At 37.9% G+C, this 27,959-nt stretch overlaps 1 protein-coding gene across 1 annotated transcript in view; it reads right to left on the bottom strand.

Moving 5' to 3' along the window:
* The window catches only part of LOC140148885 (nuclear pore complex protein Nup155-like), an 87,395-nt gene extending 62,462 nt beyond the window's left edge, over positions 1–24,933 (bottom strand). The window contains exons 1-12 of the mRNA XM_072170981.1: positions 24,760–24,933; positions 15,790–15,934; positions 14,834–14,971; positions 14,428–14,524; positions 13,841–14,004; positions 13,036–13,199; positions 12,762–12,861; positions 8,071–8,236; positions 7,343–7,440; positions 5,463–5,633; positions 3,208–3,308; positions 2,764–2,937 (exon numbers count right to left, since the gene is read on the bottom strand). Coding sequence (XP_072027082.1) covers positions 2,764–2,937; positions 3,208–3,308; positions 5,463–5,633; positions 7,343–7,440; positions 8,071–8,236; positions 12,762–12,861; positions 13,036–13,199; positions 13,841–14,004; positions 14,428–14,524; positions 14,834–14,971; positions 15,790–15,928 — 1,512 coding nt within the window. The 5' untranslated portion in view covers positions 15,929–15,934; positions 24,760–24,933. The remainder of the gene's footprint in view (positions 1–2,763; positions 2,938–3,207; positions 3,309–5,462; positions 5,634–7,342; positions 7,441–8,070; positions 8,237–12,761; positions 12,862–13,035; positions 13,200–13,840; positions 14,005–14,427; positions 14,525–14,833; positions 14,972–15,789; positions 15,935–24,759) is intronic.
* Between the last annotated feature and the right edge of the window lie 3,026 nt (positions 24,934–27,959).

A 27,959-nucleotide genomic window follows, 5' to 3' on the forward strand; every position in this document is an offset into this window, starting at 1 on the left:
GTGATTTTGAAATGGGGTTAACTGAATGGGTGACTCCATTTGAAATCTGCACCAGTGTGTGGAAGGTGAGGGTGTATGGATATCAAGTGGAATAGCCTATTATATTTTATGTACACATAATGTTATCTGCTGCAATACTGAAACTGGTATAATATTATTATGTGCAAGGCAAAAAAAGAAAGAAAAAGATTTGACTCATGTCCCCCGGGCGATTACAAATCCAATGTGGTATGCGTTTCTTATTTTTTATTTTATCAATAAATCAGGTGTTCTGGGAGGTTACCCCCTTGGAAAACTCACCAGTTTTGGCCCATTGTGTTTTGCCAATGGCCATTTGTTTTCAAAAATATAATTGTATAAATTATTATTTTTATCGAATCAAAATATTTTATTGAATCAAAATATACCAGATTTGAATTGTCAGAATTGTATTTTTATATGGATATTCAGAAATATTATTGGATTAAAAATCTTGAGTATTGATAAATAAAAGGCTGTATTTTGTCTGTTATTTCATGTCTAGTCTAAGCTGAGAATAACAACATGTTGGATTTCATAGAGGCTGTTGCGAATCACATGTGCTAACCTAATTCCACTAATTATTTATTAAATAAATCGCCCTTGTCCCGCATGTATACGCCCTACGGGATTTGGTTAGCATGTGTGATTTGAAACTGCAACTGTGAAATCCACCATGGCATTGCTCTCAACTTGAGACAAGACACACTGTAGTATAATATTCACAAATCATAGAGTCAAGAATTAGGGAAAGCATGGCACAATTGTTGAGGACCAGTCACCTCTAGGAAATAAAATGTTTAAGATTTCCAAGAAATAAATCAAAGATAAATAAATAAAACTGAAACTAATACACAATATTGCTCTGGTTCAATTAACCCTGGGCAGTGGTTGGCTCAAAAAAATTGAATTGGTGCAGAATTTGGACTGGTTAGTGGTCCCATAAACATTTGTTCAGGCGACACAAAAATGAGGACCCACATCCACAAATAACAGAGTGACTGAGGATACCTAGCAACCGAGGACGTCCATGGTCCCCTTATCTACCAGTACATTGCAAACAACAACAAAATGCAAATAAGACCATGTCTCATTTGCCAGTGTAAAAAAATTTTGGACAGTAGGGTCCACGGTTTGCAGCTTACATGTAGCTTCAGGCCTCGGTTAGATACGATCATATGATTAAGTTGTAAGTCCTCATTTGCAGGTCTTTACAATCTCCCCGTCAGTCCGAAACACCGTCAGTCCGAATTTTTAGGGTTGGGAACCATAACCTTAATAATTTGGACTAACAGGGGTTGACCGGTTTGGATTGGCGGTGTTTAGGACTGACGGGGTGTACCCCTTTACACCACTGCACAGCACACTGCTGAGAATTGCAGTGACTGTTATACCTGCTGGGGGGCAGGTATGCCTGGTCGAGCACCCTCACAGACCCGAACGTAGTGAGGGTGCTTGGTATATCCGCCATGTTTCAAATACATGGATGGCCAGCATAATGGCCCGCAAATTTAAGCTTTATGAGAAGCCTATTTTAGTTGCAAAATGAGAACACAGAGTGGCTTATCTTTAACCCACATTCTCAATCTCTCATGCCAGAGGTTAAAATAAAACGATCCCTAACTAATTATCAAAAGATCGTAAATTTAATTTCTTGAAACGTGCCGGCGAAACGATTTGTTTACAAGTAACAATCCTTGTTCCGACACCGATACCGTTCATTCGGCAAACCACGTGATCACTTAGGTGAACTAGGATTGGACGATTGATTGCGTTAAATTTTATCCAGGTTACCGGGCCATGCCTAATGGCGATACTCGTGTCTTGGAAATATTTTTCAACTACGTTGCAAAATGATCGGAAATACACCATCAAGGCGACTCGATCGGTAAGCATCATTGAAACTAAGCAATATTTAGTATTTCTTCTGTTGATTTTTTGGATAAAATTGTAGTTTACAGTTTTGATTAGTTTGATGAGAGTGGATTTAAAAACCAGTCCACTAGTAGACGTTGTAATTGAGAGTTTGACAGTTCCGCCGGAGGATAATGTGAATCCATAAGATGTGGTGATCAATTTCACAATTAAAATCTTTCCTTTGGGGCGATTTCCATTTCTTGCTATCATTTAAAGCCTGAAAGCATCAATACTAAAGATAGGCTATCAGTCGCTTGTGCTGATATATGTTAACATTGGATTCCATTTCTTGTTTATTGTTCACTGTATGGAAAAGCCTGTTCGGTTGTATCTTGTATTGGTTGTATTTCCCACGTATAGGGGGGGCAGGGTGCATTTGTAAAATGTGCAAAATGGGGATACACACTTACATAAAACTGGGGATACACCTTTACAAACAGGGATATCCCCATTTGACAACAGTTTTTAAAGTATCAAAGTGGGGGTATAGAGCATTATCAGCTATTATTGGGCATTCACCCCACTGCACATTGGGTAAGTACATACACACTGGACATATGATACACACTGGCACAACAGCTTTGTGGTCTGAGATGGTAAATTTTAATTTCACAACTTGGTTATACAAGGGTGCAGTGTGTGTGTGATTAAATGGTGGTGTACCTATGAAAATGAGGATATGATGCCTTCCTTTTTATTGACACCCCATTTCCATGGTTTCATACACATGTCCCTGTACAACTTTTAATTTTGGGTGTGTGTGTAGGGGGGGGGGGTGGGGGTGGATGGTGTTGAGTATATGGAGGGTAGCAAACCCTATAATCTTACCTGTGAGCTTAAGAGTACAAATCTTGCCGATGGTTGTGTATGTTGAGTCACCACACCCGGTGGGTCGGGCTGTGTTCTATGAGCTTGGCTTCGGACTCTTTCTGGTGGTTGTATGGTAGGTTGCTGTGGGATCTCTGCTATTACCCATGTACGACTGTCTATGATATGAGTGACCTGCATTGAAACATCATCACATAAGGTTATATACCAATAATAGGCCTGGGCGATGCATGGAAATACGACAATGAAATATTTGTTTGTGTGGCATCTGAAAAGACTGCCTTTTACACACAAGTGCGCCACAAACATGCCGTAAAAATGTCCTTGTATATGTGTGTGTACGCTCTGCGGAATTCGATAAGCGAACGTGATAGAACTGTGAAATGCCCACCTACGTGAACTACCAAGAAAACTAAACAAGCGATAGAAGATGGCGTCTCTTACCTCTGTTTCCATCAGAGATCTCTGGAATGGGAAGGAATCTGGACTAAGGCACCATAATAAATCAGCATCTTCTGTCTGGGATGCACACAGCAGTAAGGTTTCTGAAAACAACAAAACAAATGATGAAGGCTTTACCAGGCCAGCAGTACTCTGTACAAACTGCCTATTCTGAGGACAAGAACTGTTCAACAGTCGCGGTACCCTACTTTGTACACAGCGGTCAGGTCACAGTCTGTCTACGTGACAAACAGTGCAGGTCAGGCAGGGTCGAAGGACAGTGAACTGTGCTACGCCCTTTAGGTAACTAGGCCTAATATTTCACCTTTTTGTACCACCGATATGCAGCTGTCAATCATCATGCACAACGAGTGAGAATTACTGGGTTAAATCGGTGATAAAATAATAAAAACAAATCTAAACAGGTAACTCTACCACACATTTTGTTTTAAAGGGTAATTAAATAATCTACAAAAGAGATAATTACTAGAGTTGGGCGACTAAGTCGCCAATAGTCGTTAGTCGCGACTATTACTGATAGTCGCGACTACGACTATTGAAAACCAAAAGTCGACTAATGCAAGTATATTTTTGTGTTAAAAAATTACTTTAAAAGTGCCAGTTATTCGCACCAAAACCAACCAAATACTAACATATAAACTTACCAATAGTAACACTAACCAACAAGTAATCATAATGTCCATAAATCATCATTAAATTGGTGTTATTGACTTGTTATCGAACTACTTTCCCACAAGATAAAAGCCGTTAAAAAACTCAAATTACTTAGAACTGTCGAACATCTCATTATGATTATAATTTATGCAGCGATAACAGGTGTAGCAGCGTCATAGCGTGCATGTACAGACCCAGGTTGGGTGTTTGTACCAACTACTGAAGGTATGAGATTATTTCAACTTTGGAAAGAAACAGCGAGAACTTCCGAGAAGTGTTTTCCAAAAGGGAAAATTTAGGAAAATATTATTAGCTTAGAAGTAATTTCAAAAAGCTATGCTTATTGTGGTAACAGAATATTTAGAAAGCAACAGGAAAATAAACAAATTAGCTGACAAACAGTCGTAATGTTGCAATGCCACCCCTGTAGCGACAAATGCAGTAGTCTAGATGAGGTCAGGTGACGTAGGTCGGAGGTGAAAGTTAATCGTACATGCACGATGCAACACGTTCATGAGCATACCATGGAAAATATGCACTGCCGCATCGGCATGTTTACATATTTTCATGCACAGCAAAACATGGAAACGAACGAAGATCGCTATTGGAATATTGAAGGTTTGAGAAATTATATGAAGTTTCTTGTGCTGTTGCTGGAAAGTGGCAAGTGAATTTAATTGAACAGAAAAGTTAGGCCTATATTACAGCATTTTACAGTCAAATATTTGCATCGCATAACGCGTGCGATACAGTGTAGCAATTTGTAGTGCAACAGTGCTGGTTTGTGTAGCAAACTGTGATGCGATGCCGGCAATCACAGGTCCTGTAATCATGCATTATAAATACTAAATTGCCACCAATCTTTCACCCGATTTTTCAGTCCAATTTTAACCACAGATAGTCGCGACTATAGTCGTAGTCGCGACTATTTGCTGCCGACTAGTCGACTAGGAAAAAAGTGATAGTCGCCAACTCTAATAATTACTTAGAACTTCTGAAAAGAAGAGACAAGACGTTTTTATTGCAGCGGCGTCTGCCAACTCGTCGGTGGCCAGCAAATATGATTCTATTCAAATTTTTTTCTTTTTTGAGAAATTTGGTATGTAGAAATATGTTTTGGAGCTCAGCTCTTCAAATCCACCAACTTACAGACCTTAATTCTTTCTAATTAATGAGATATAAAACTTTGATTTGGGTCTATTTGCTGTTTTTTTAAATTGTTTGTTTTGCATAGAGCGCTATTCATCAATGTAAACTACTTTAACCCATTCATTAGTACGTATATCACATACAGATCTACAAGGTGATTTGGGAGTTACGCATGATTATGTGTATTACACTGCTCCATAGGCCACTGTTGTAATTTCGTTCTGTTACACCAGAACAAAATTCAACTTTGACAATATTGTTGCTAAAGGAGTTAATGTTAAGAAATTTTTTGTACATAAACATTATATAGCCAGAAGTTTCTATTGGTGTAAAAATCTCAACTTTTTTTGAGAAAAGTGGGGGATGAGGCTGTGGATCACAAAATGGCCTTTTAAGATGGTCTGATAACAATTTCATTTCCAGCATACATTTACCTTTACTATAGTGTGCTGCATGTACATTACTAGGTCTCGGCTGTGTAGCATTGGCAGTAAACCCAGGTGGGAGTCTCACATGTACTAACACTAAATTACTGGGTCTCTCTTGGCCTGTATAAACTTGGTAAGTGCCGTAGAAATGCTGAACGGTGAAATAAAGTCGAACACCTGACAACAAATCAAAATCACACATAAATAATTTTTTACAATAAAATACAGATAAAAAGGAAGGCAAATCAAATGGACAGTGCTTTGTATTAAGGAATCCCAACTTTTAAATTACACTGAACTCGAAGACCACAAATTTGTAGTGACACCCCCCCCCCAAAAAAAAGCACTAGTCAAGTTTAAACTGGAACATTTTATTGCCTAAATCATGCTTTTCTTGTGCAAATCTCGGTTTGCATTATTGATGTATTTGATAAGAACAAAATCACAAGTTTCACAAGTTTTGTCAAAATTTTGATTTTTTTCATGACTACAATGTACAATAATGAACAATATACCCTGCCAAAATCATGCCTTCAAATGCTGCATTTGTGCCAAAATCAAATATTTTTAATAACATATTGTTTAATTCATACGAACGATCAAAATAATAGTCAAACGCATACGGCTAGCATACGCAATGTTCATAACACTGCAAGGGATGGTCATAAGGCCAAAAAAAAAAATTGTTTGTTTGTCCATAAAGGCTTATGAAATAGTTGGGTCGGTAGGTCGGATTTTTTTTTTTTTTTTTTTTACAGATATTGCACTTGAAACTGACAACTGACAAGACTGGTAAATAAGTCCAAACACACAGCACTTCACTGGTTTAACTCTTGAGATGGTTCTGCATAGGCCTGGCATTTTCGGGTAATTTTGTACCCGGGTACCTGGCGCATTTTTCGGGCGGGTAACCGGGTACCCGAAATTGCAACAAAAAAAAAAAAAAAAAAGTTTTTATTTTTTTTCGGTTTTGTAGTGTCCCTGAACCTAAACCTAAATGGTAGGGTCATTCATGTTTAACAAAAAAAAAAAATAATTCAAGATGTTTTGTATTTTTAATATGAAAATTGATACTTTGCATTCATGTCATACTCTATTAATGATTTCAAAATGCATTCAAATTCAATGCATTTTGAAATCATTAATAGACTATGACATGAATACAAATTATCAATTTTCATATTAAAAATACAAAACATCTTGAATTTTTTTTTTTTTTTTAGGTCAACCATGAATGATCCTAGCATTTAGGTCTAGGTCCAGGGACACTACAAACCGAAAAAAAAAAAAAAAAAAATCTTTTTTTTTTTTTGAAAAATTCCCCAAAAAAAAAAATTCCAAAAAAAAAAAAAAAAAAAAGGTCGGGACCAGGGTACACGGTCGGTCGGACGAGGACAAACAAACAATTTTTTTTTGGGCCTAACGCATCAATGGGACCAATCTCAGTCACTGGCAACATTGGTACTGGAATTAAGTTACTATTTCTTTGCTTTACCTCAGTGGTTAAACTCAAAATTAAAAGGGGACATATCTCATATCTAACAGTAAAAACTAACATTTTGTTGAAAAAGTTTTTTTATGAAAATGTTACACTATGGCTTAACCCTACCAGTGGTTTTTGTGCTATCGGAAGGGAAAGAAGGAACAAAAAAGGAGAGAAGATGAAGAAGAAAGTCACTTGGCACCCCCGGGATTCGAACCTCGCATGCCACGCAGAAGATCCCCAGCATGTAGCTACACAGGTGACGTTGGCCTGGCCAACGATTCCCTGGGTATATATGATTTGGTCTGATTGCGTCATCAAGTCCCGTGGAATGCATGCACGCAGAGTGGTTTTAATAGTGAGCTTTAGTGAGTCCTAGTTGGGTTAGGGTTAATGAACTTACCAGTATGTGTGACTGCTACTAGATTGATCTTCTGTGATTCCCGTCTGGTAACGGCTGATATATGGACAATCTCCTTGAAATTGGACCTGTCAATTGTCCTGATAAAAACAAACAAAACAAACAAAACATCAAAGTGATAGTTAGACAGCATTAGATATAAAGAAACATAAAAATCCAGAATCTGTATCACAAAACTTCAAGCCAATCACATCCTAACGAGTGGTAAAGTTACGAGTACTCTTCGCTTTATGATACATGCATTTGAATCACATTACTTCTGATGCAGATCGTAAACCTCTTCAGGTACTCCGTCAACAAATTGTCATAACTTGACAATTGATTTCATTACTTATACCCTATTCAGAGTGGCAAAATCGCTCACCAGAAATTGAGTTTGGGCAAGCAGGACAAGTGAGAGCTCGCCTCAAACGGCAAGGCCTGAACATCAATGACTTTTGTGCTTAGTACAGAATTGTGGATGGCAGTGCTCTACTTAAGGTAAGTCTAGAGAAAATTAAGGCACAAAGACTTATCTCCATTAGATGCTGTGTATATGATTACCTGTGATCATCAGTTCACTCAATGTACAATGCATGTCCTATATGAATGTATACACATAAATGAACTCACACATATCAAAGACAGCAATATGGAGATACATCTTTCTACAGCTGAACCATCAATATATTCTTTCAATTTTACTTGTATCAAACACTGTCCTAGCATACCTGGCAACATAAGTAGCCTGTCTCATGATATGGTTCTGTGATAACGCCACCGTACGACTCATGCTCCAGCCATCATTACCCAGGTCGTACACAGCTATAGTACCTTTCTCACTGCGTGTGAATACTATATGCCGACTGTTGTCTACCGATATCTGGGCTATAGGATCTGAAATGGTAATTAGGTAGCTTAAATTATAACAAATCAGAGAACAAAAAACATAACATGCTCAGTCTGAGGCTACTGACGGACGTTGATACTACGCTTTATTCCATACAGTACACATATTGTTATAGAGGGCCATACTACGGGCTGTATGTATAGTAAGGTACAAAAGGTAGTCTGGGTTTGAAACAGTAACCTCAGATTGTGCACTGTGTAACAAAAAAATCTAAATATAATACAACTAAAACACATATTTTCTGCTCTGTAATTCCAGAAATGGTGGAACTATCCCCTGCTGTGATCTGGAACTTCAGTGTACTAAGCTCCGAGTATATGGATAAGACTCTAGGTCAACTTCGGGACTTCAGTTTGTTTTCATTCACTATTTCTGTAATAAGCAGGTAATATTTGTTTACTCTACATTCCCACTTCTATTATCTGGCCATAATGGGACCAGGCATTGGTTGGATAAGTGAAATATCCAGATGAAGTGAATTGTGTAAATTAAGCCAACAAGAAATTACTTCAAATGGGGTGAAAACAAAAATGGTACAACACATTGCTGATGTACACAACAAAAAGGTGTCCTTTCAATGATTCAGAGAATGGAAACAAGGTGTCACAGCATTGAAAAATGCTTTTTCCTTTGAAGATCATTCGGTCAGATAAAACAGGTCTGGAAAGCGAGTTCACACATACTCGCTAAATCGGGAGTCGCTATATATCAGCATGCGTGATTGTTCGAGAGCCGGGCATAAACAATGTTAATGCCCGGTGGCCCGGATGTGCGATCGCAGGGTAGAGAAAATGAAGGAAAATTACATCTTTCACCTGACGATCGATAGGCTGTTGTCGACGTTGTTTACATTATGACCCTTATTCAGTACACACCTCAGGAACTCATCTCAATTGGTAGAAACGTTCATAACATTACCAATAAACCCTTCCATGTAGATAAATGGAAGTATATGAACCATCTTGGTATAGCTAACGTCACCAGACGGGGATGCCGTGCTGGTAAGAATAAGATCAGAACAATCGATACTCTTGTCAATAGACATGATAGACTTAAGCCCAGGCCTAAGGTTAATCACCGGTACCAAACACCTGCACGTACTAGTGTTTTAGTTAACCTTCCCAAGTCTACAGTGCCCCCACCATCAAAGAAATCAAGCTTTCTGCCAAGAATTTTCTTGACCAATGCTCGCTCGGTCCTAAATAAGACTGATGAACTTGAACAGGTTGCTATGAAGAATGAAAATGCTGATATAGCTGTAATTACTGAATCGTGGGTCAAAACTAATACCGCACCGAGCAATACAATATTGAGAGCTACAACGTATTCAACAACCATCGTGTTCACAGACGTGGAGGTGGTATTTTGATCTATGTGCGTGACAATATCAATGCAGAGGTAATTAATGAGGTGGTTGTCCCAAATGAGCTGGAGGTCACATGGTTGTTAGTCAGTCATCCAAAGCTACCAAGAAGAACTCCATACCTAGTCATTGGTGCTGTTTACATCCCACCTGACTCTCCTCATGAGGACTTGTTGATATCTCATCTGATTGAAACCATTGACTATGTTCGCTCCTCAAAACCACAAGCTGGTGTAATCTTGTTAGGCGATTTTAATCGTACAAATATTAGACCATTATGTGTAGGTAACAGATTGACACAGGTGGTTGACTTGCCAACTAGAGAGGACGCAATTCTGGATTTGATCATAACAGATTTTGCTGAGTTATACAAGCGACCCCACATCAGTTCTCCAATTGGGCTTAGTGACCACAATTGTGTCAGTTGGGTACCTAAATTTTCCAAATGTGTTAATATCAAGCAAGTTAAGACTGTTCGGCCAATCAAAGACTCTAATCTCAAAGAATGCGGTAGATGGATCCAGAGTCAAACCTGGTCCACTGTGTATAATGCCACAGATGTCCAGGCCAAGGCTGACGCTTTCTATCAAACAGTTAATGAGGGAATTGACAATTTTTTTCCAGTCAAAACTGTCAGGTTACATGTTAATGACAAACCTTGGATGACAGACCGTGTCAAGAACTTAATTAACCAAAGGCAGAAAGCGGTCGCCAAGGGTGACAAATTCACATGGACTGATCTCAAAAACAGAGTTATCAAAGAGATCAAAAAAGCAAAAACTGCCCATAATATCAATAAGGTTAGGAAACTCCAGAAGACCGAACCAGGTCGATGGCACAAGGAGATCAGGTACCTGGCAAACATGAAAAAGACTGAAACTACCATAAATGTGCCAGATGTTGCTGCTTCTGACCATGTGAGTGTTGCTAACGCCATCAATCAACACTTAGTCAGTTTTTCTAATTCACAGCAGCCATTGAAGTTGAATGATCTCCTGCATATCTACCTAGTCCTGTGCCACCGCCTATGGTTCAACCATGGGAGATCTACCATGATCTTAGTAAGTTGTCCGCTTCCAAAGCAGGGGGTCCTGATGATATCCCACCACGGCTTCTTAAAGAGTATGCATATGAGTTGAGCCAGCCGGTAGCAAATGTAATCAATGCATCCCTTAAGCAAAGTATTGTCCCTACCCAGTAGAAGGAAGCCAATGTCATCCCAATCCCCAAGCAAGCTCCGCCTTCAATCGACAAGTTGCGTCCAATTTCTCTAACTTCGTGCCTTGCGAAAGTCGCTGAAGGAAGAGTTTGCAAATGGATTGTGGATGCCATTCAGCCCCATGTAGACCAAAGACAGTTTGGAAACCAGAAGGGATTGTCTACTACCCACTGCCTTGTTGATGTCTATCACCACTTGATGTCAGGGGCTGAGAAATCAAAAAATGTTGGCACACTTGTGCTAACAGATTTTTCAAAGGCTTTCGATTTAATTGACCATAAGATCACAGTCACAAAGCTTCTCAAGCTTGGTGTTTCTCCTTCCCTTGTGCAGTGGGTGGTGGACTTCCTTTCTGGGAGGAAACAAAGAGTGAAGTACAAAAACACTTACTCTGAGTGGGTAGAATTACATGGTGGTGTACCTCAGGGCACTATCATTGGCCCTATTGCCTTTTTAGGCATGATCAATGATGCGCTCACTGAGTTTGATAACAACAGAATGAAGGTTTGGAAGTATGTTGACGACCTTACAATAGGTGAAAATAGAGCCATTGATGATTTTACTGAGGTACAGCAGTGCTTGGAATCTCTCTATGAGTGGTCTGTCAGTAACAAACTTAAGTTGAATCCAAGTAAATGCCAAGCCATGAGTGTGTACTTGCAAAATCAATCCCCGGATGTTGATCTCGCATCTCTGAGCACTCCCTGGCAGTAGTCCAGAAAGTCAAGTTGCTGGGAGTTATCATCCAAAATGATTTGAAATGGCAAGGCCAGGTAGACAATATGCATTCCAAAGCTAATGGAAAAATGTTCATGTTACATAAACTTAAAGAAGCAGGTCTCAACGCAGGTGAAATCCTCTGTCTACAAAGGTTATATGAGACCAGTGTTAGAGTATGCAGCCCCCTTATGGCATGCAGGTCTCGCTCAGAGCCAGGAGGACTGTCTGGAGAGAATTCAGAAACGTGTATGTAAGCTGCTCCTTGGAAAGGAGTATAAATCTTACTTCGACTCCCTTGCAACTCTGGATCTTGAGCCTCTACACTCCCGTAGACTGCAGATTTGCAAGGAGTTTGCCTCCAAAGCACATGCATCTGAAAAATTCTCCAGATGGTTTCCTGCCACTGACTATTCATCCTCAATGACCCTAAGAAAGCCCCCTAAAGTCAAGAGTTACAGGTGGAAAACCAAAAGATTCAAGGAAAGCCCAGTTCCATACATGGCTGAACTCCTGAATCATGCTTAGTGTTCTCCTGTCCATCTAGTGATTTGGTTTGAATCATTTTTTGTTGGAATGGATGGATGGGAAGGGCTGGTGTGATTTGGTAGTCCAAGCCTTTTAGTGCAATTCCCTCTCCTGTCATGTTGTCATATTATCATATCTTTTTATTATGCCGTCACATTGATATTCTATTTGGTTGAGTTTGTGTGCAATGGTAAGTGTGGGTGTGTATCAGTGGATGTTGGTGGGTGTGTGGGGGTGTGTGCAGGGATGTGTTTGAGATATGGTGTTGGGGTGAGTTCGGTTGAGTATGAGCTATAGCTATTTATTTATTCTTTGATTGTACCTTTTAAAATTTTCATTGAGTATGTATTGTGCAATATTTCAAGGGTTTTTTATGTATTTTATTATTATTTGCATTTCTTTATATAAATTTGATTGTAATTATTGTAATTCACCATGCAATTCAGCCATTTTGGCTGCTATTTGAGTGTTTTAATAAATATACCTGAATATATATATAATGCTACTTGTTATTTTCTGCATCATTTTGATGAAATAAGAATCACAAAATTTTTGGTATGTATGAACAGGGTACGTGGCCCTCAGGCATTTACAAACATTTAATCATGAAAATATATGAATAAACCCCTAAAAAGTACTGTAATGGAAGGCATACATACATATAAGTTATATATCAGTGACTTACCATCTTGAGAGAAATAGAGGAATGATGGAACTAAGAAGGACAAGGTGCTGCTGGAATGGTTGATCTTACGGCACTTCCTGCTAAACCAACCATCTCTTGCCTAATAACAAACAAAACAATATAAGTCAGTAAATATTCTCAGTCATCCAGTCAAAAAATTTTTGAATTGAATCTTTTACTGGAACTTACTTTTACAACTTGCTACATATTTCCAACCACACTCCTCAAATATTTGTCAGATATAATCGACATTGCCAAACCCCCGGCAGCCTACCTGATATGTGAGTTCATAGAGGCATCCATCTTTGCCAGCCATAAAGATACGTCCATTATTGGTGCCTACTACACTCAGCATGTAAGTATTGTCTGATGGTATGGAGAAGAGTGGCTCAGGTAACAGGTGCATCTCACGACGTCCAAAATCATCAAGATCAATATCTGTGGAAACGAACATTTCTTCACAGCTGAACTATGTTTTCATCACTTGAGCTTATGAGAGTTTCAAAGGAACAAATACAGGACGCCATATTATAGACCAACGTATAATTACATGCGTCTAGTCTAGTCTAGTAACCTCCAAGCCAACGCATTGCTATGGTTGAGTGACAGGAACGTGGTCGTTTGTCAAGTAGTGTACATTCATTCACATTTCATTCTATATTAAGTCATTAAAACTTCTTTTTAGCCTTCTCAGAGTATAATTAATAGGATTGCCGAATCAGCTGGTGTGTAAATTTTTTATACCTTAAAAAAAAATCAACTTGGATTCATCACAAATTTCATAAATTTATTCATCACAATCTGTTGAAAACAATTTTCAACAGAATCAATTCACTTATTTATACTGAGCTAGGTGCACTGCACAAGAATTATTCCAAAAAATCACAGGTAGCATTTTCAGTCAGGAGTCTAGGGTCCACGACTCCATTTTCTGTCGAAAATGTCACACTACAAGTAGTTTTTTTTCCTGTGTATACATCTTAAATTTGCCAACTTGTACTCCTAACTCCATAGAGGTTAGTGCTACCCTGATTCTGAGGTATTTGCAAAAGCTGCACGACCAACTTGCCGCTACCTACCTTCATGTGGTTTGGCAAAGCTCACTCCCAGTAAGACAATCTCCACAGGTGTGGCCAGACACATAAGGAATCTGATGTGGGGCTGGAAGATGTTTGGTTTGGGTTTGATAAGTCCTGCGCACAAAATGGTCTCACCCAAACCATCAAAATATGCCAGGTCTCCTCTGCAAAAAAAGTTAATATAAATTTTGTAATTTCTTGATTTAATTGGCAAATCTTACATTGCAACATATGTACCAACCATCCAAGACTTGATTCATAACTTCCAAAAGTGCTTATTTCTTCATACCCAAAAAGTACAGAACTTGACCGTTTTTGTGGGATTAGATTTTAAGGTATCATGAACTGTGATGAAGAAATGGTATAATTCCTGAATTTAGGATGTACCTTACCCACTCCCCACTTATAACTCTTTTAACCTCATACCCAACTCCAAAATCCAAAATTTACACAGAACGCTAACATAGGGTATACACTTAATTCAGTAAATAAGCCGAAGAAAGATCATGGTCACAGCTAAGACAATTCTGGTGTCCCATAGTAATGGAGACTTAGGTGTCATTCAAATTTTGTTTGAAAATTCTTACCCATCTTCGTAATTCCAGACAAAGATATCACTGTCGATAGTGAGCCAGGCACGACTGATCTCTGGAAACAGTCCCATCATACAATTACATTGCATATCTGATTAGCAAGCAGCATGTTAAGGTGCATACAACTTCTTCTGATTTTAAAACAACAGTTTAATTTAAATTTATAGTAAGCTGGTATTTATATCTTAGGCAACACATCAAATTTGGTCCTACAATAGCACTGTCGGTACCCGGTTAGGTTCCAATGATTCAGAATTTCTAGTATACCCTGGTGATGTAATAAATCGTATCAAGCATAATAATTAACATTTGCGTTTTATAAGCCTTTGGCCATCAAGCATCGTTGCAGCAGGTCTTATTTACCATTTTGAATAAAAAACAAAACACAAACAAAGGATACGACCAAACTGTTCTATAAGCTCTGGTGGTAAAGGTACTCTCTTGGTTGGACTGAGTTGAGGTAGATCAGCTAATCCTACCGATGGAACTGACAATGATGGGTAATCTAGTTCACTGATGCCACTCACTGATGGTTGTGCTGTGTGAAAAACAAATGGTACAACATTATTATGTACATGTATGTAAGCAAACATAATACTGTATTCTCTGATTAAAGATCCTCTAATAAACTCTCTACAATCTACATTTAAACACTCAAGGAATTTGGTTGAGAATCTGGGGTTTAGGTAATTTCATTGGTATACTAGGTGATCTAAACATTAAAATAACCCCATAAAATGTGAAGTTGTTTTTAATGGATGACCGCTTCTGGCTTCCCTGGGGTTATCCACCATGTCGCTGTTCTTGTTGTGTGGTGTTTTTTTCATACATTTTGGTATACATGTAGTTACATTTTGTTTGTTGTTGATGATATGAAAATAAAAATATTCTTAACCAATTTTGAATTTTCACTACATTGTATCCAACTGTGGTCATGTCATGTCGTGAGTTTATATGACTTACAATGGACTATTAAAGATTTCCTAAGCCACCCTACACCTGGGGACTTTACCTTTGCTATTTTTGATCAGATTCAGATTCATTTGATTTTCATCTCAGATCACACGTTTTAAGCTTGGCACCGAATTGCATTTTTGGCCAGGCCTTTAGGTATATTAAATGAAAGGTTGTTTTATGATATTTTCATGATTTTTTAAAACTTATGTTTATAAACAATTTGTATTAAAATAGCCTGCAATAAAAAAAAAAAAACCTGATTGTTGGTATAAAATGCCTCTTCGCATCCCTCAACCCCCCCACACACACACACCTTAGAGTAATTCCCATGCATTGTTCAAGCTTTGTTTGGGATTACTTAATTTACAGCCTATCATTTTCAAGTCCTGACACACTTACAAGATGATGCCACTCCCAGTCTTTCAGCCAGCTCTGGATAGGCCTTGTCTTCAGCCATACACGTGTCCACATGGTGTCCAGCTTCTTGTAACAGATTCAGAGATATTGATGATGGACTCCCTAATTGTAATGATGCCATCTCCACCTACAACAAAATACAAGACAAGTCTAAAATGTGATCTTCAGTAATTTCCCAAACCTGTCAATATTGCCTTTGTACATATGTGCAGGGTATATATTTTTACAGGAGGTCTTATTTTTTTCCATGCCTCAATTTTCAAAAGATATTTGTATAACTCAATAACTATTGTACCGGTACATTCATTTTAAGTTGCTGGTAAGCAGTATTTCAAAAACGGGTGTAGCTTTGAACTGATGTGATGGGACTCAATTTTATTCAATATCTATGCTGACCAACAGATCGTTCTACGGTTTCACAATTTAAATTACTATATGGCCCGAGAAGGCATCGAGACAAATAGCATGCATGTGAAATAATCAAAATGTTAAACGATGTTAGCAATAAAGAATGAAAAGAACAGATTAACTTTATTACCAGGTATGTTTGTCTCGCCATGGAAGAAAGAAATCCTTTTTCATGGTCTCGCTATGCACAAGTGCGTATATTTATGGCCTTACATTACTTTTTTATGTTCTTGATTGGGTGTCAGGTAGGCCTATATATTAAAATCAAAAATAGTTATATTAAATGAAATCTTAGTACAAATAAATCGTCTTTTCATTCAATCATCTATACCGTGTGCATAGTTGTGTTCTCTTTAAAGCAATAGTAGAAATAGCCTGTCAACTTTCAACATAGGAACACATTATGAAGTATCTATAATTAGTAGCTCAGCAGCCAACAAAAAGTAATTGTCTATAGAGGGTATGCAATACGACGTCACTCATAACAGAGTCATCCTCATTTAAATAAAATTCTATCCTCCATAAGGTACCACGGGGAAATTCGCATGATAATACAATAAAACGTGTGATGGTATGAATGGCTGTAGAATCTATCAAGAGACCTGTCCCTCTGTCATCTTAAGTTATCTTACTGTCTGTTCAATTAACTTAGATTTTTGTATTTTTAAGATATTTGAAGAAATACAAAATGATGGTCAAAGTCATCAAAGAAAAGTGTTAGCACAGCCTTAGACCTAACGTGATCTATACTTTTCAAATTCCAAAGTTCAATTTAAAACCCCATTTCTTTTCAATTTTGCCTCATTTTAGGCAGTTACTTGGGTCCACGAAAAGGGTTCGCAACCTTTTCACAAATCGAGTGGGACTGTCCATTCTCAACTTAGGGCATAGATCCTATCGAATTTAGTACAAAAATCTCCATCAATCTGTCCTGCCATTTCAATTGTTATACCGTTCCGGTTATTGGATAGGGTCTATAAGTATATTACCAAGGCATGAACCCCCTATCCCTCCAAAAATCGTAATAGTCGGGCTATTATCGTGAGAATATTCCAATCAGAGCATATTGATCGCGATATTGAACAATTTATTGTGACATTAATATCATTATTTATACATTTTAAGCTTTATTCATGAAACACGGATTTACAAATTTTACAACACAGATTACAACACGGAAAATGGATTTTAGAAAACAGTAAACTTTGGATTCTACCTTAAGGTTGGTCTGAACCTTGGCATGTTTTTAAAGTGCCGAATTCCAGTTTTCCTGAATTCTATGTTCTGTGTACTTTAAGATTGAACTGAAAATTTTTTAGGTTTTTAATTTTTTTACCAATTTTCTATCATTTTTAAATAATGTATTTCACCCTTTTCCATCTGAAATCGTCCACAAGGGTAGCGCTAGGTCCAAAAGCTCAGGGGTCCCTTGGGACCCCCGAGCTAACAGAAAATGCAAAAATGGTGGGTCCTTAAAGAAATATCGGGGGTCCCAACTATTCATAATTGTCTAGCAAATTCAATCTATTTGTGTGATACCATACTATTTTTGTGGGTGCAGGGGGTTTATTAAATATTATTGTATTTTTTTGTTTTTTCTTTCATTCTTTTTTCTTTCTTTCTTTCTTTCTTTTTTTTTTTTTTTTTTTTTTTTTTTTTTTTTTTTTTTTTTTTTTTTTTTTTTTTTCTTTCTTTTTTTTTTTCTTTTCTTTTTCTTTCTTTTCTTTTCTTCTTTCTTTCTTTTTTTTTTTCGCTTTTGTTTTTTTTAAATTTTCTTTTTTATTTCAATCAAATTAGTTTTACCGCCTGCCGCTGGCTGGAATAATAATTTTTATACTGCCCTTTTTTGTCAGGTAGTTGTCAACCATGTAAACACAGGGATCTTGCCGTATTTTTCTCGATATCACGGCTGTGTTGCTGTCAAAATTTTCACTCACAAAGCAGTATTACCATGCATAATATTAATTATTGAAGTAAATTAGGCCATAATTTGGTATTTCAGGGGTTCAGTTGCTTTGAAAATGATGTGCATAATGTAAGTTGAGGAAACTTTTGAGCCTAGTTTTATGACACCTGGATTTACAAAACAACATGTGGGACGGTGGATACCGTGCACGAGCGCATGTTTAAAATTTAATTATTAATGAGGTCACTCTGTGACGTTATGCCTTTTCCATGACCCCTAAAACACGTACAGTGCATATCGTATACTGCATAATACGACCATGTGCGTACGGCATCATGAATTATTCAGCGCACGTGCTAGCTGGCCACTGCATGCAGCCAGCAGCCCTGCCCTGGGAGAGCTGAGAGGGAGTATGATCTAATTTGCATAGAACATTATAGCCACAGGCTCACAGCCCACAGTGGCTCTTTGATCTTCTTGTGCTTATTATTGAATTACCATAAGATATTGGGGATCGGCCGGTGGCATCAGCAACAAGGGACTTTCCGGTTTCCCTGTCGATTAAAATCAGGTCACGACACTGCACATGTTATCAGTGCACAATGTTGTTCTGATGATATCGTAAACAGTTAATTAATTTCTTTGGAGATATTATTCCAGCATGGATTAATTTTTAATTCGCAAGTGGAAAGATGCATATGCTCCTGATCGGGCTGATTCTGAAAGAGCCAGTGGAACATCTCAAATGAGTCAACTAGGTCGTACCGCGGCGGCGGTACCCTGTGCTATTTTTAGACAATTTTAGCTATTGCAATACTAGAACTTGTTGATAGTTTTCTTTCTCAAATTTTCGGGCATAATCGGGCAAGCAAAAGTTGACCTAAGCTTGCCCGATCGGGCAATTAAAAAAAAAATTTATCGGACCTTGTAGTGATCCACTTTTGGGGCATTTTTCTTTCTCCACTTTTGATTTTAGGGGGTACTATGCCAGGAATGTGAGGGCGCTGTTCAGAGGAGTGGTTGTGCTCAAAAATCGGGAGAAAATATCATCCTAATTTCCCGATATTTGTGCTTGTCATCATCCATCCTACTTGTTATTGCTCGATATATTGTGCATTTGTGACATCTTGTGGCTAGTTATTTGTTCCGTGGAAGGTGTATTTTCTACAGATTCAGCACTTTTCTACTTGGACTCTGATCAACATTTTCCAAGATGGCTGAACTGTGTTTCACCATGGAGTAGGTTACAACGGGGCTAGGACTGGTATGTATTGAACAGGTAACGCGTGGTGTGGCTACCGATCTCGTCAGTGTTTCCAGCACTACCAATCCACCATAAAGCTTACCATCACATCAGCTACAGTGTATCCTTTTGAAAGTGGTATTTTTGAGACCTGGTAATGACAGTGGTACTTTGTTATCTCGTGAACACTCTGTTAGGCTAGGAAATGTGTCCCCCCATGAATTGTTTATGAGAGATAAATTTTCTGTTTTCAGCATCATACTGGGCACAAATTACGCCCAATATTACCAGTATGCCAAACACATGTACAGATCATGGCACTCTGTTTCCTTTAAGGAAAGTGCAGTCTCAATGATCATTGCAAAGCAATGTATGTTACATGCTGCTCATTTACCACGCAGCCTTAGTGTTGTTAAAAGTTCTCCACATTATATAAACACCAATGTGAAACTTGTGTCAGCTTACATTCATATATTACTCGTAATAAATGCTCATGACATTGAATCCAACCCTGGTCCATACAAAACGAAATTTCCATGCCATCTTTGCTCGAAAGCGGTTAAGTGGGGTCAACGTGGTGTACGTTGCGACAGCCGTTTTGGCTGGTACCATACAGAATGTATGGGAATGGGGACCCACACTTATGAAGATCTTGATGGAAGTCAGGTTGTATGGATCTGTCATTCATGTGGTATACCAAACCACTCTGATGGCCATCTCTTCAGCAGCTCCAGGTTTGAGTCATCAAATAGCTACAGTAGCCTGTCATCATTAAATGACGAAGGTGAACTGCTGCTGGGACCACCCAACGCAACATCATCACCAATTGACAAACGCACTCATAAACCAAAGACAAAAAACTTTATCAAAAAAGCTAAAACTGACAACAAGAGAATTTTGGTTATTAATTTCCAAAGTGTAAGAGCTAAAAGAGGTAGTTTGCATACTTGTGTGGACTCATGCAGACCCCAAGTAATTATTGGTACAGAATCATGGCTCAACAAATCCATCTCCAACAACGAGGTTTTCCCCACGGATTTTACTGCTTATCGTAAGGATAGGAAAGGTGGATCCCTTAGAGGAGGGGTGTTCGTCGCACTGCGAAATGACATCATTGGCACCCACCAAATTGAGATGGATACCGACTGTGAGATCATCTGGGTCCAAATCCAGCTCGCAGGATGTAAGAACATATTGATTGGTGCTTTTTATAGGCCCCCTAACCCGGCCGACCCCAACATCCTTGAAAAACTTAGATCGTCTCTTGCACGCATCAACATTAGCCAAGGGACCACAGTTTGCCTGGGAGGCGACTTCAATTTAGGTGGCATAGACTGGGAAAGTAACTCAGTCCCGACTGGTGTTAGAGATGTTGCCTTATATGCGAGTTACTGCTTGATATAAAGAATCAATTTAACCTGGAGCAATTACAGAAAGAACCTACTAGAGACGGAAGAATACTTGATCTCTTCTTTACGTCCAACTCCACTCTGGTCAACAGTATTACCACCCTACCTGGTGTAAGTGACCACGATGGAATACCAATGATAGACATGCAAACAAAGCCAAAATACAATAAACAAAAACCAAGAATACCAAAAAGCCAACGTCAGTGGACTGAAAGAAAGCATACAGGAGCTAAGCCAGAACATAGCCTCTAGGAATGACTCGTCAGTTGAGGATGATTGGTGTGATTTACGTGATGGAATCTTCCAATGCATGGACCAAAACATTCCTACCAAATTCACCTCAAAAAGGTCTAGGACTCCCTGGATAAACCGTAACATCACTCGCCAGTTGAGAAAGAAGCAAAGGGCATACAATCATGTCAGATCCACTGGAAGTGAGGATGATTGGGACAAGTTTCGGACCATCAGAAAAGAAACCCAGAGAGCCTCTAACCAATCTTACTGGAAATGGGTGAGATCCACCTGTGTCGAATCCCCAAAACAATTCTGGGGTTTCGTGAAGAGATTGAATAAAGACAATGTTGGGATACAAGCCCTCAAAAAGCAGGGCCAGCTCATTTCAGATGATGTTGGCAAAGCAGAGATTCTAAATGAACAATTTGAATCTGTATTTACCACCGAGAAACCAATGGACAATTTCACCGTAAAGAATCCTTCCCGCCGATGCCAGACATTCATATATCTCAAAACGGAGTCATTAAACTCCTAAAAGATCTTCAGGAGAATAAAGTTCCCGGCCCGGATGGATTGCCATCGAAGATCCTGAAATTATGTGCCGAAGAGTTGGCACCAGCACTCACAAGTATATTTAACAAAAGCATGCATACTGGAGAACTACCAAAAGATTGGTTGACGGCCAACATCTCACCCATCCACAAAAAAGGGGACAGGACGTTTGCATCGAACTACAGACCTGTCTCATTAACGCCAATATGTTGTAAGTTGTTTGAACATATACTACACAGCAACATAATGCGCCACCTTGACAAACATAATATTCTTATAAACAGACAGTACGGGTTCAGGTATGCACTCATGTGAAACCCAATTGTTGCTCACCGTTCATGACTGGACTGTCGGACGCCTTTGGATATGATCATCATGGATATTTCAAAGGCGTTCGACACTGTCCCTCACAAACGTCTTCTCCATAAGTTGAAAACTTGTGGTATTACAGGTAGTGCACACACATGGATAAAGAACTTTCTAACCAAACATACTCAGAGGGTTGTTGTCAATGGAGAACATTCCAAGTGGGTCCATGTCAAATCGGGAGTGCCCCAAGGCACCGTTTTGGGACCCTTCTTGTTTTTGATCTATCTGAATGATCTCCCTGACAACATCTCCTCTGAAATCAGATTGTTCGCCGATGATTGCGCGTTATATCGGCCCATTCAAAACAACAATGATATCTCAGAATTACAGTCTGATCTTGATGCATTATCCACATGGCAACACTCATGGCAAATGCATTTTAACCCTGATAAGTGCTTTGTACTTAAAATATCACACGCCAAGACACAATCTACTCATCAGTATAGACTTCGTCAATCAATCCTTAAAGAACTTAAATCCCACTCATACCTGGGTGTCAATATCTCTCATGACTTGAAATGGGGTACCCACATAAATTCTGCCATTTCCAAAGCTAATAGAGTGTTAGGTGTTATCCGCAGGAATTTCCACTCCTGCCCCACTGATTTGAAATCTACTGCTTACAAAAGTCTTGCAAGACCGCACCTAGAGTACGCAGGAACAGTTTGGGACCCGTACACCGGTGATCTATGCAATAAACTTGAAGCTGTCCAACGACGGGCAGCTAGATTCGTCTGCAGAGATTATTCACCATACAGTAGCGTGACCAAGATGCTTACCAAACTAGAATGGGATAGTTTACAACTACGCAGGCAAGCATCTAGACTAACCATGATGCACAAGATCGTGAATGATCGGCATGGCCATACCGGCGTCGAAGTTCTTGCTGCCAGTCCAACGCCTTCTCGTCTCCAACACAGTAAAGCCTTTGTAACCACACGCTAAGAAAGACTGCTTCAATAAATCATTCTTCCCACGCACCATTGCAGAATGGAACTACATCCCAGAACATTTGATTAACATAGCCACAACTGACAATTTCAAGCAGCAAGTATTGAGCACACTTAAGAGAAACACCACCAAAAGACTACTAGAAAGCTCCTCTGTACGCCCTCCACTACCTCATCAGGAGGAGTTGCAGAGTAACCAGTCAAAGTCAAAGTCAAAGCCCCCTGCCCCCACCCTCTCTCTTCCTTCTCCCCTCTCTCTCTTTCTCCCTCTTTTTTTTTTAATACCCAGGGGCTGCAGCCCCCAAAGCTCTGGGCACGCACCTACTAAAGTCTTAATCAGATTTCATTTGACAGCTTAACCATCGCGTATACGCGCGCGATGTCAAGCGTGTGCATTGGACCTTGTGCAAATAATACGCGCTGGATGGCTAGCAGTACGCTTAATTTGTCAAAGGGAATCTGAATAAGACTTTATAGCACTCGCTCGATAGAAAAATATTCTTGTAAAAAAAAAGTTGTATCACACTCAAGTCAAGACAAACATGACTTGCTAGAAACTAAAGCCATCAATAGTATATAAATATAATTGGCAGCGAATTAGGGGCAATCATTTGGCAAACTTGCTTGACCAGAGAAGCAGAGCATCATGAATGACGTAAGCTTTAAAAATAAAATGTAGATCGGTGAAGTCTAGCCCTAGAACTCTGGCCATAGTATCCGTTTTTACTTCTACTAGGGCCAGAGGCACTTACATTGAAAAATTTGTTGGAGATGCTTGAACGATCCAGTACAAAAAATGACAGCATTTCAATGCTTGATCGAGGTCACTAATTAACATGATAAAACCCACTTGAGAACACACAATCGCCGGTCATTTCTAAAGATGCATTTATACTCAAGCGCTTTTGGAGAAACCTGAATCGCACGCATGGTCAGTGTACTAAATCGCCGTCGTATTTGCCTGCTAAGCATGCGCATGATTCGCTGTTTTTCAAAAGCGACACGTAGGCTTATATTGACACCCTCTATCTGTCGGTCAACGTTCTCTAAAATTGCACACATAACTTGTGTAGTTAGTGACAATGATAGATAGATTCACATCATTGATTATAGAGGGAGTCCTTTATAGCATACTAAAATATATCCATGGCATGCCATGTGAGCAAAATTTGGCAGTGTACTTTACTGTGTAAACGTATGGGGGAAAATTCAACATTCATTTTTATTCTTCATAAATCCCATGTTGTAAAATCTCTTGTATCAGGGTGTATTCACAGATGCCTAAATAACCACACACAAGCAACTGGACATCATGAAAGTAAAGCGGATTTTAGCTAAAATGGTTTAAAATTTAGCACAGGTTTCAATGGGAAAATGTCGAATCATGCTACATGTATATGGCAAGCCATGATTAGGAGGTGAACAAACTTTTTGTGATCCAAAAAATTGCAATTGCCATTGCAAATTTTGGCAATAAAAAGGCGACATACTTTTGGTCATAACTTTGTAATTATTTAACCTGCAGACATGGTTGAACCATCATTTTTTAAAGAAAATTGTCATCTTTCATTTAATTGCATTTTTAAGGAGATATTCTAAAGTTCAAAATTTTATGATTCTACCTAACAATGATTCAGTCTGGGTATAAACACAGCTGCTTTACACAATGACTAATTTACATAGGCACAAAAGACCGTGTTCATGTACCGTTACTCAGCCAAACATGGCAGAGTAGGTCCCGGATCTTGAACAAGGAAAGAGATACCGTGATACGAAAGGCGAACGTCTAGTACTAGTGAAGTCGGTCAGTGCATGGCATGGGTGCTGAATTCAACAGGTTCGATTTGCATCAACTTCACGGCTGATTTGACGCGAACTTACCAGTCTTTTTCAATTGAAATTAATAGACTATGGTAGATCTGTTTCTCCGAAATTGATGCGTTGTGGTAAAAGTCTTGAGAATTTCTTGATTTGAGGTTTATTTAGTGAAGTTCAGAATGTAAAATACCACAATGGACACCGCCATTTCCTATCTTTTGAAAGCAATGCCTGTATCATAATTTCTGACGCAAGCAATCACATACAATCGGCATTTAGTGAATAAGGATGAAAGTCCGTGCACGAGGCTACGAACAGTCACGTTAGCAAAGCAGAATAGAGGGATCGATACATGGGTGATAATTGGGTGTAAAATTGGGCTCATTTGCCCTATTTTGTATACATGTAGTAGATGAACGTAAAATATGTTTCGTGACCAAATCCCGGGGACCAAATAGCTCCAAATCTTAGAACAAAGGTTTGAAAGTGTTTTTAGAATGCCTGAAATTAAAAATTATTCCAATTCTTTTAAAACGTATATCAAATTTAATACTCCCTTAGTCAGGAATAGTTTGCCCTATCTGCGACCTTTGGTTAAAGCCATATTATAACATTTGCTGAGGAGGACGCCCTCACTGAATTTTTTTAATTCATTTTTTTACACGATTAAATTGTACTTTATTATTATTATTTATTATTTATTCTTTCTTTATTGAGGGTTATACTGCTTCAGTGACAAGCACTGCTTTTCAAGCAGGCCCTCATTGATACATGTTATATAGCAACAAAATATATTACGATACACAATATTTACAAAGTATCATACAGTATTTACAACGTATTTACAATATATTACAAATAAGTATAATGGTACCATCGACTACAAGATAATTATAAATACCATGATTCAAAATACAGAAATACAATAATTATATTTATATACAAAATCAAGCAAGTAAATGAATAAAATATAGAAAAAGACAGGCCTAAATTTCTTTAATTTTTGATTGAAATTGGCCTAAAGTCATATTTTGCATCTGAGCTCTTACTGTCGGTGGCAAAGAATTCCATGCATAGGCTGCCCTGACATGAAAAGTACGTTGACCTGAATTTGATTTAAATTTTGGTACAATCAATGTATTAGAAGTATGATTTCTAGTTATATGATTATGGTTATCATGAACAAAATCAAATTGAGAAGATAAGTACGATGGATATTCATTCTTTAAACATTTGAAAACAGTCATTAATAGAGTATTATGCCATCTTTGATCAAGTTTAACCCACTGCAATGTATTCATTAAATCATTAGTTGGTGTCCTTATATCTGCTGAGAGAATTATTAGATTATTATGAAGTACCTGAAGCCTATTATGGTACTCTACACTAAAATTTGACCAGACCATGCTTCCATAATCAAAGTGGGGAATAACAAGAGCATTGGATAACATTACAGTGGTTTTGTATGGAAGGAAATATTTTATACGTTTTATTATGCCAGTTCTTTTGGAAATAGTTTTACTAACATTATCGACATGAGCTGACCAAGACAGCATGCTATCAAATTTCACACCTAGATATTTAAACTCATCTACTCTTTCAATATCATTGTTGTTATATATTAAATGTACATTGTTGAACTTTTCAAGCATTTTGTTTGTACCAAAGATCATAAACTTAGTCTTTTCAACATTTAAAGTGAGTTTGTTTACTTTGAACCATTCAGCTACCCTACTTAGACATGACTCCATTTGAATTTTAAGATCAGATTCATTTTTAGCTTTACACATTAAAGAGGTATCATCTGCATACATTACAGTTTTACATTCAGACACAGCATTAGGTAAACAGTTAACAAAAATTATAAACAGTAAAGGACCTAAAATTGAGCCCTGAGGAATACCAATATCAATTGGCCTAAAGTCAGAAAAAGTTGAGTTAACATTAACAGTTTGTTCTCTGTTGTTTAAGTATGATTTAAACCATAATAATTCATCCCCACATACCCCATATTGTTTAAGTTTCCTAATCAGAATATCATGATTTACAGTATCAAATGCTTTCTTTAAGTCTATAAATAAAACGCCTGTAGCATAACCTGTATCCATATTCTTTAAAATGTAATCTTGAACATCTAGAAGGGTTGTTGTTGTGGAATGATTTGGACGAAATCCTGATTGAGCATTTGATAATAGTCCTACATTACTCATATATTCATATAATTGATCATGAACAGCTCTTTCAATGATCTTTGATACAAGTGGTAATACAGAGATAGGTCTATAGTTACTAACATTAGTTTTATCACCCGATTTAAATATTGGAGTTACTTTAGCCTTCTTCCATGCATCAGGAAAAGTAGACCCATTCAAAGACAGGTTGCAAATATGAACAAGGCATTTTGAGATGAAAGGCGCAGCCAACTTTAATAACCTTACATTGAATGGATCTAATCCTGATGATTTGCAATTTTGCATTTTACTTATTTGTTTAAGAACAAATTCATTAGATATTGCTCTAAAACTAAATTTGTTTACACTATCATTTTGATGAGAACATACAGTATTACAAGTGCATACATAATTATCATTGTTATTATTAAATTTGCTCTCAAGTTCATTACCTATAGAAGTGAAAAACTCATTGAACTCATTTGCCATATCCTTTTTATTACCTGAGTAATTACCATTCTGTTTAACAACTGCTGTAGGTATACTTGATGTTTTGTTTGGTATAATTTTCTTAATTGCTTTCCAAAGATTTTTACTATTATTTATGTTGTTATTTATAGCCTCATTACAATAACTCTTTTTCAGTGAATATTTCATATTGTTTACTTTATTTCTAAGAGACTTTGCTTTACTCCAATCTTCAGCATTATTTGTCTTATGTGCTTTTGAAAAATAGTAGTCCCTATCTTTACTTAGTCTCAAAAATTCACTGTTCACCCATTCAGGTAAACAACCTTTAACTTTCTTTTCCTTAAATGGTGCATGCTTGTCACAGGCAGCATTGAATGAAGACTGCCATTCATTAAGTGCTTCATTGACATCATTTATATTACATATTCTACCCCAATCAATATTTTTGATTGTATCAATATAATCTACTTCATTGAAGTTTTTGAAACACCTGGATCTTACAATTTTTGGTGGAAGTTTCAACTTATTACATTTTCTTACAGCATATATTAATGAATGATCACTAAGACCTAAACTATGAACACCAGATGAGATTATAAGTTCTGGTTTTGATACAAATAT

The sequence above is a fragment of the Amphiura filiformis genome, chromosome 3, assembly GCF_039555335.1.
Source record: "Amphiura filiformis chromosome 3, Afil_fr2py, whole genome shotgun sequence".
Classification (NCBI taxonomy): Eukaryota; Metazoa; Echinodermata; class Ophiuroidea; order Amphilepidida; family Amphiuridae; genus Amphiura; species Amphiura filiformis.